Genomic DNA, 9549 nt, shown 5'->3' on the forward strand with positions numbered 1-9549 from the left:
AAGGCATCATGAGGTATTAACACTCCCTGAGCAACACTGTAGGGTCAGAAGCTCTGCTGTGGAATAATGACCATTCAAGGTTTATTGTCGACCTCAGCTTCGTTGCTTGTTAGTGATGCGACTGTCACTCCAGAGCGAGCGGATCCATTTCATGGAAGTCCATTTAGGATGTGAACTGGGGGAGTCAGTTCTGATTGTGTCACTTAAGTCGAGTGGCACTGAAGGATATAATGGTCTCAAGCAGAATTATTTCATCCATGCATGTGAACCTCTTTTAAAACTGCTCGTAATGCCTGGTGCTGTGTTGCAAACCCGATCAAATGCCAAATGTTGCATAAGGTGAATGACTGCAAGAAAGTGCATTAGTACAATTCGAAAAACGCCCAAATAATCCTCTGAAAATATTAGGTATGTAATATTTACCCTCTGCACATGACACAGTTGTTTCTGAAGTGTGCAAGCAGTTGCTTTCTCCTCCCAGCCCCAGATCCCCTCGCCACTGCTTGAAAGTTTATCAAGTTTGCTATTTTCCATATGTACTATCTATTCGCAAGAAAAGTGTCACTCAGAGTGTCACACATAAGGCAAAGAATGTCACACATAAGCACAGTGACAACATCGAAACGTGACACATAAGCAATCCGAAAACATGGCAGCTTGAGAAATGGACAGCGTAAGCGCCTGGAAGCGGTCTCCCTTAAAACTATTGGTGATGGGCTTTGCCACAAGCACTGAGTGAGTGAGGAAACCCCGTTAGTCAAGAGGACGAAAAGTTATTCCCAGACAGCTCTCCATATGCGTCATTTAAATGCAGGTCTTGTTGTACAGCTGCCTTCCATGCCTGTACTCCCACTTGCCTCCACCAGGGGTGTAATGCAGGCTCCTGCGGTGCAGGGGGCCCCACACTTCAGGCCCCTGCCCTCTACTCAGCCCAGGGCCTATGAGTATCTGTGAGATGTGGGAGTGTCAGGGATCCCCAACAGATTCTGCAGTGGGCCCATCATTCTGTATCACACCACTACCCACCTCGTCCCCTTTGACTGTGAAGATCTTGTCCCTCTTCAGTGTTGGTGACACTGTGTCTTCTCTTCCTCTTACAGGCACCTTGCAGGCCACCCGCGCCCTGATGATCTCAGGCATCATCGTGGGGCTCATCGCAATATTCATCGCCGCCATGGGCATGAAGTGCCTGAAAGCCTTCGAGGATGAGAAGGAGAAGAAGGCGAAGGTGGCCATCACCGGCGGGGCGCTCTTCCTCATCGCCGGTAAGTGAGGCGCGGTTGGAGTGTTGTGCTCTGAATACCATCTGACAAAATATATTGTTTTCCTAAATATCGCACCATTGGAATTAATAATAGAAAATCTACACCCAGTGAAGCAACATTTCTATAAATGATGTTTAGGGCATGATATTTATCAGCTGATATGTCAACAGAAGGGTGGGCGTCTACCTGTGCATAATGCTCCCAAGAGGAGAGATTTGGAAACCTTGCCCAAAAGGGGATGTACCCCAGTGTGTCAACTTCTCAGAACATGAAAATACAAAGAGTTAAGAAGGCTGGCGGGGGGAGCAATGGCTGCCGCCACAACACAAAGCTGGGTGGGCGAAGGGGATGAGTGGACGGAGAAGGGAACATAATAATTTTTAAAAACATAACTTTTGTCTATGCCTCCGACGCTGACTGCCACCTCGGTGCTCTCCAAGCAGTCGCTGGGAAGGCAGAGGCTGCCCAGCCAATCCAGACGCTGCTCTCATGTTATGAGAGCACCACCAGGATTGGTCTGAGCAGCCTGCTCTGCAGCTCAGACACTTTTGTGTAACCTGCAGCTTTTCTCCAATCCATCTGTGAACACAGCTGGGTTTGAGAAATAGAAGTGTGCATGTCTGTTTCGCCGGCCTAGGACGGCCGGTCAAACGTACATGCGCACTTCTAAGTACCCAGCACTCCTCCCAGCCCCGCTCCACCCTACACGCATGCCTAAGGCAGTCACAGAAAAATAAAATGATGTTTTATAATCATTGCATTTTTCTGTGACTGATGAGTGGGGTGACGCTTCTCAGCTATTACGGAGGTGCCGCCCCTGGTGGGGAGTTGGTATCTATATAGCTCAGACCTAGCTGAGACAAACAAAGCACTCCACATAGTGGAGGTGGACAAACGCCCGGTCGTAGCAGTGGTGAAAGGAAGGTGTGGCAAACGAGAAGCAGGGGCTATGCTCCCAGTGGTGCAGCCAGTGCAGTGGCACCGGACCCAGGGGCCTGGGGGTCCACCTAATCCTGATTTTTGCTGTATTTTATCATTCAAACAGCAGTTGGGGGGGGGGGGTATTTGCTTGTTCTCACCATGGACCATGTCACACTGGATACCCCACTGTGGAGGAGGCTAGAGTTTCTTATCAATGCTTGTTGAGCTGTGCCTCGAAGACCGATGTTTTAAGCTTCTTTCAGAAGGGGAGAAGCGCCTCTGATGCTATTTAGGGGTGGGTGATAAATTCTACTCCACCGGCGGAATTGCGGGGTTTTGGCCACTCCGCGTTAAGCTTGCACCGCAAATTTCCAGCCAAACTCCGCCAACCACTACGTGCTGGAGTATTTTTTTCGTGCATGGCTCGCCAATGGTAATTTGGTGGGAACAAGCAAGAATTGGCATCCCCTAGTGCAATTTTCAGGCACTATGAGGGCACATGGCGAGATTTTCCCAGTGAGGGTGGTCACAACTGCTTACGGCAAGAAAGCTGCTGCTCGAGTAGAAAGATTACTCGAGCCGCAGCAAAAACCTCTGGTGTGCCACGTGGTGCAGTTCACACTGATCTTTCAGTTCAGAACGAGTTCCCAGCACTAAAAATCAGCAAGACGTGACAATTTCCGCACGTTCACGGGACACCGCAGACTCTCACTGAGTTTTCATGTAACTCCGCAGAATACCGGGGAGTGAAACTCGGCGAGTTCTGCCCACCCCTACATTGCTATTACAGGTTCAGTGCGCATAGTCCTCCGATACTAGTATTCTGGTATTTTAATTGTTGCCCCTTTCGATTTCCAGTTTGGCAATATCAAATCTTTGAGTGGGACCGTGATTATTTGGCGAGACATGTTAGTAAGATGTTAATCACTGCCTTACAGAATCACGGCAGGTACAGAAGATGATGGAAGCCGTGGGGGCCGGGGGGCACCGCAGGCCTGTGTCTTAAGGCTCTAGTAATATGTGAAATCCTATCTTGAATTGTCTAATACTGAATGTCCTACTTTGTCCTATTTTAGGTCTTGCCGTCTTGATTGGCACCGCCTGGTATGGAAGCCTCATTGCCAAGGAGTTCTACAACGTCCTCACACCCACGAACACCAAGTGAGTACACGCGGCGGTTGATCCGCTCTCATACGGGAGGTAAAGCTTGTTTGGACTCATGGAATGGCCGCCAGAAGAAATGTTGGCATCGATTGCTGTGAATGAGTTTGAGGAAGGGTTGTAGTCTGAAATGTAGAGTAGGGAATATCAAATAACCAGAGTATTGTAGTCAAAGTATTGAGGAGGTAAGTGTACATAGGTATGTAAGGATTTACTATTTGTAACTTCACATCTACGTAACTTGGCGATATATATATATATACATATCTATACACATTGTGAAGGCACATATATGTGTAGTTAAGTATAGTAAACCTGTACTTACCTACACATACAAACCCTCGATATTCCAGTAATTCGCTATTTGTTACCTGTTATATCATACCTCCCCCATAAAAAGGCTCGGGGCCCAATGGGTTGTGTGGAAAGAGCATCAAGAGGGTGGTTTTCCCCAATGAATGTAAGATGTGGTAACTTTATTCTGTCCCCAGGGATACAAGTGGATAAAACCAAGGTTTCAATCATCCTGTGGTCAGCTGATAGACTGCAGCGGAACTCTTGGCATAGATTGCTGAGTTTGAGATAATCTCCCATGTAGATTTAAAAAGTTGTAATTTGTGGTGGCCCAGCAGCGATGCAATTGTGGTTCAACAGAAATTCAATTATTTATATATATTTTGTACAGTAACGTGAACCCCTCAGATCTAGTAATCAGAAAGGATTTTACAAATTCGCTTCCTAAACCCAAAAAGGGTTTCCATTTTCCATAACTTGTCAAAATAGGTAACATATAAAAAAAAGCAAAACATGTAAATAAAATAAAGGTGCAACAGAATTGAAAAATACATTTAAATATGAAAAGAACGGGTCAGTGGTACCGGAAGTACACTTCCCAAAAAAAGGAAAATGCATCGGTGGGTGGAATTAAAATGCCGCTTCACACTGCCAGAACTTCATGAAGTTGGAAAGTTTGCCAATGTCAAATGAGAGGGAAATTTGTTTGAAAAAATGTTTTTGTGGGGGAATTGACAGGCAAACCCGTTTTGAGGTTGAACCTACCAGACAGCGCAAGCCATAGTGATAGAATGGTCTTAGCACACTTGCACGGTAACCGTTTCTGCACCACAGCGGACGGCGAACACAATAGTTCAGTATAGCACTGATCCAGCACAACGGCAGGGGGTGGACACAATGAAACAGGGTTCTAGATCACTATGGCAGTAACCATTGCAGAGCAGGGAGCAGACATGATGAAACATGGTACTGGTACGCCAGCAGAGTAACGGTTCGACACCACAGCACGGATCGCATACGATAAAATGGGCCCTCGTACAGTGACGGTTCCTGCACCAGGGTGTAGGACGGACACATCAATAGTGTGGAGTCGACATAATTGTAGGTCAATATTAAAACTTTGATATGATCGCTCCCGCATTTTAGTAGGTCAGTAGATCGATGGTTCTTCTGCCACAGCATGGGTTGGACTCACGGGTAGTTCCTTTTAGTCCCACAACTGTTTAATTCTTCATATAAATTATGCTCATTGGATGAGTGATCAACAATGATCAGTTTTTAATTGGAATTTTCTGCATCCAGTTCATTAAAATGACTAATGAACCAAGGTCATCGACCACCACCAATGATATGTGATCCCAGCAGCAAAAAATAGTGATAAAATAAATGTATTCAACCCACCATTGAGAGTTGTGCATGGTTACATGTGAAATCTCTGTAAAAGCGTTTTGAAGTGGTTTTCCAAACTCTGCGCCTCTCCCCGTTGGGTTATTGCACCTCTTGACTCTCTTTATTCTCTTGGTGCCTTTAGGTTTGAATTCGGCTATGCTCTCTTCATTGGCTGGGCCTCCGCAGTTCTGGCTCTGATAGGAGGCGGTCTGCTCTGCTGCTCCTGCCCGAGGAAGGAGACCTCCTACCCGCCGACGAGGAGCTTCCCCAATGCACCACCTTCCGGTGGCAAGGACTACGTGTAAGGCAAGACGGCCCCAACATCTAGGACTTACCGGAAGCTTTGAAAGGCACTTCCTAGCAGATGGGCTCCTACGTCCATCTCCACTCTGATTATTTCTTAAAGCAAACTGCATGTTTGGTTAAAGAAAAAAAATATTTTTTTCAAGACTGAGGACATGTTAAAAAATCTCAATTTTGTACCTAGATCGAACATTCTAAGCCAGGACTGGCACAATTTTTTGTTTCAGGATTCTTTGACTCAAGTACGGAACATGAGAACTCTAATGTCCGCGTCATCCTCTGTGCCTTCTATTGAAAGAAGTTGGAGTCCATCCAAGCCACTGCCATGTTTTTTTTAAACTAGAGAAACTTCTTTTCCTTCTAAGTTTGTGATCCTTCTGCAACCAAAATGCCAGCTGGCAGAAATGAAAAATGCTGATATTTAAGGCTTTGTTAGACTAACGCCCCAAAAATACTGAGTTGGGCGTATTGGGAGAGGAGGAAACAGCAGACCAGGTGGAACAGGGGCCAGTGGAAGAGCGATTGGCACACCTCATAAGGATGCAACAGGAGAGCATATTTCAGTTTTCAGCAATATAATCAACGTTGTACCCCAAATATCAGATTTTCATATCAAAAAGGAACATTTGGAAAAAATCAGTAGTGTGCATCTTCAACTTGAATCATACAATATGTTTACCAGGATTAATGTCCCTATAGGTGCATTGTGTTCTTTTTTTATTCGAAACATTGAATATATGATAGTTTTGTACATTTCGTTATGTTTTTGCATAAGTGTAGACATTGTTTTTCTCCACTGCAACTGAATATAATTGCAACAGTCAGCTTGTGTCACTGCAGCGTATCATTCATATAATCATGCACATTTAATTGTTGTTTTTTTCTTACTTTGTAATATTAAATTTGTACAATATTAAGATGATTGTTTGATGGTTAAAAATCCTCATCCCTTCCAGGCAAGAATTAAAGATGTTCTAATATCCTTTAAGAATCTGGGTCTGTCACTGGTTGGCTATTTTACATAACTTCAACATCTTTCTGGGATTAAAGATGTTGTAATATCCTTTAGGAATTTCGGTCTATCGCTGACGGGCTGTTTTAACTAACCTGAACATCTTTCTGGATTTAAAGATCTTGTAATATCCTTTAAGAGTCTAGGACTATCGCTTACAGGCAGTTTTAGCTAACCTGAACATCTTTCTGAGTTTAAAGATCTTGTAATATCCTTTAAGAGTCTGGGACTATCGCTGACGGGCAGTTTTAACTAACCTGAACATCTTTCTGGGTTTAAAGATCTTGTAATATCCTTTAAGAGTCTGGGACTATCGCTGACGGGCAGTTTTAACTAACCTGAACATCTTTCTGGATTTAAAGATCTTGTAATATCCTTTAAGAGTCTAGGACTATCGCTGACGGGCAGTTTTTACTAACCTGAACATCTTTCTGGATTTAAAGATCTTGTAATATCCTTTAAGAGTCTGGGACTATCGCTGACGGGCAGTTTTAACTAACCTGAACATCTTTCTGGATTTAAAGATCTTGTAATATCCTTTAAGAGTCTAGGACTATCGCTGACGGGCAGTTTTAACTAACCTGAACATCTTTCTGGATTTAAAGATCTTGTAATATCCTTTAAGAGTCTGGGACTATCGCTGACGGGCAGTTTTAACTAACCTGAACATCTTTCTGGATTTAAAGATCTTGTAATATCCTTTAAGAGTCTGGGACTATCGCTGACGGCCAGTTTTACATAACTTCAGCATCTTTCTGGCGAGCACCCTTACGTAACTGTATTTTTTGAGTGATCCAATTGGAAGTGTGCCGAGATGAGAGTAATATTTCTCTACCGTGGAATTTTCATCGTTAGTAATGGTCTCTATTCTTAGGAAGGAGTGGTATATGGATGCAGTAGATATTTGATGTGATTTACATAATGCTACAATGAGAAAGGTTAATAATGTAGCTGACAAATCCCTTGGTGGAAGAAGCAACCACTCCTGCAGATGTTTTTAATAACCCTAGTCCCAAGTTTACCACAACCAATTAATTATATAATATAAATAATAAAAGTACTCATTACTCTCACCCTAATAATCGGACCAACCCAATCTGTGAATTAAAAAATACTAAATGTAACTATTATATTAATTATAATTAAAATTAACTTTAACCCTACATTTAATTAAGCTTAACTCAGTTAGTTTATGCTAATTAAACAATACTAGCCCTAATCCTGAATGATGTCTTTGATGGCCCTAATGGCATATTTTTACTTCAGGAACAGCAGCATTCTGTAAGGACTACGAGTTATAAATGTGTCACAGGCACGAGCCACAAACGTTAAGGAGTGTTCGTACATGTATTTGGCACAGTGGCGTACAAACAGGACTATGTCCAATAAAAACATGCAATCTTATTTGAATCCTAATGCCAATTTACTTATCTTAACAGTCAAAGCCTAGAGGTTTTGGTCAAAGTATTGTTGTGTCTGAGTAATGGCTCTCGAAGTAAAGGTGTCGCCAAAGTGATGGCAGGAAGTAGTGGCCAGTGGGTTGAAGCAATGGTAGGACACATGTAGGAACTAATCTAACCTGAAGAAGGTGTCGCTATTTGACGCTCACTTATCCCACCTCCTTGAGTCTGGTAAGTCACATCCCACTGTGAAGGGTTGTGTAAGGCAAGTGTGGCTGTCCCAGTTAGTGGCGTTAATAGCGGCCTGTACTGTGACTCCGCAGCTGCGGAAGGCTTTGGTCCCAAAGAGCAATTAATGAGGATGGTAAACACTGAGGAGCTTATTTATGGGGATTTGGCGTAGGGCAGCGCAGCAGGGCAGCGTGCTCCACTGCCCTATGCCACAGTGAAAGGGCAGGAGTGCACAGCATTTAAGCAATACGTACCTTCCTGTACTTTTTGCCTGCAATGGCACTGTTTCTGCAGCCTAGCGCCAAGGTAGGCACCCTTACGCCTCTGTGAAAGAGCGCCTCTGCTGCATGCAGGATTGTTTTTGTGCTGGAAGGAGCACCTTCCTGCACAGAAACAATACTAAGAGGCGTTTTCCTTTTTCCATGTGTGCTGCAGAATGCAGCACATATAGAAGGAGGAAAAACAGGGATTGATAAACATATTTCTCCTCGTTGCGCCTCACCTCCAGAGGAGTACGGATTTGGCGCTTCCCCGGGTTTACATGGCTTTGTAAATCTGGGGCAGCATCAAATTCCTTGGGTGTTGCCTGAGAAAAAACCCACCACAACGCCCATGGAACTCCTCCTGGGTGCAGAGTAAGGTGATGCAGCGATTTGCGCAGTGCCACCTTACCCAAGATTTATGAGGCCACTCAAAGCCGCCAGACTTGCTAGATTGTATTTTCACCTTGGTCCAGGTCTGCCAACATAAGCGCCAGCCAGTGCCATTTTGGGAAAAATGTGGCCTCCTCTCCATACCAGGCCCTCAAAGCAGCCATTGCATAAGGGTGTAATTTGGCTCCTGTAAAGGGGGGACTCTACTATGCTATTAAAAGGAGTACCCGATAAAATGACAGGCCCATTGCTTGGTCTTGTTTGGTGTCTGTTTGTAATAGAGTTTTTTCACCCCCCAAAAAATAAATACAAAATAAACATCAAGTAAGAAGTGCAGGGTTTGCCCTTCAGGTGTTCTATCACCTAAACACAACCTGAATCAAACCCAAAGACTTGACCACTTGAAGGAAGCCTTCCAGCATAGAAAGAAACAAAACCTGAACTCCAGCGCAGGTAACAGGCACGCGCGACCAGCAGTGGCGGCACCTCCGCTAAGGCGGAGGAGCGTTGCCCCACTGCCAGGAGCAGCAAAGAAAGGAAAAAATAAAATTATAATAACGGAATGTTATTATCATTTTATTATTTCCTTCTGTTGCGGCAGTGCGTGAGGGGCGCGGGGCAGAGCTGCAGGAGTGGTAGAACACTCCTGTGCGCAATGACTGGTCAGCCCTCTCGGGCCGCCCAAAACACTCATGCGCACTCCCCTGTCCTCCATGCAGGCTGCATTACAGCCTGCATGGAGAACATGTCCACCCCTCTAGCACCTGGCTGAGCGCCGTGTCAAGGCGCTCAAACCAATCACAACGCTGCATTGCAGCGTTGTGATTGGCTTAGGGGTGGGAGCCTGGCTGCCAGCATCCTGTTCCGATCTGGAGTAGGACACAGGCGAGCAGGAGTGAAGACGCGGGAACTGGCGGCGG

At 44.8% G+C, this 9549-nt stretch overlaps 1 protein-coding gene across 1 annotated transcript in view; it reads left to right on the forward strand.

Annotated features, from left to right (window-relative positions):
• Positions 1-6315, forward strand: part of CLDN1 (claudin 1) — a 28184-nt gene extending 21869 nt beyond the window's left edge. Inside the window, exons 2-4 of the mRNA XM_085635883.1 lie at positions 1101-1265; positions 3263-3347; positions 5173-6315. Of these exons, the coding sequence (XP_085492009.1) occupies positions 1101-1265; positions 3263-3347; positions 5173-5335 (413 nt within the window). The 3' untranslated portion in view covers positions 5336-6315. The remainder of the gene's footprint in view (positions 1-1100; positions 1266-3262; positions 3348-5172) is intronic.
• The last annotated feature ends 3234 nt before the right edge of the window (positions 6316-9549 follow it).

The sequence above is a fragment of the Triturus cristatus genome, chromosome 11 (assembly GCF_964204655.1).
Source record: "Triturus cristatus chromosome 11, aTriCri1.1, whole genome shotgun sequence".
Classification (NCBI taxonomy): domain Eukaryota; kingdom Metazoa; phylum Chordata; class Amphibia; order Caudata; family Salamandridae; genus Triturus; species Triturus cristatus.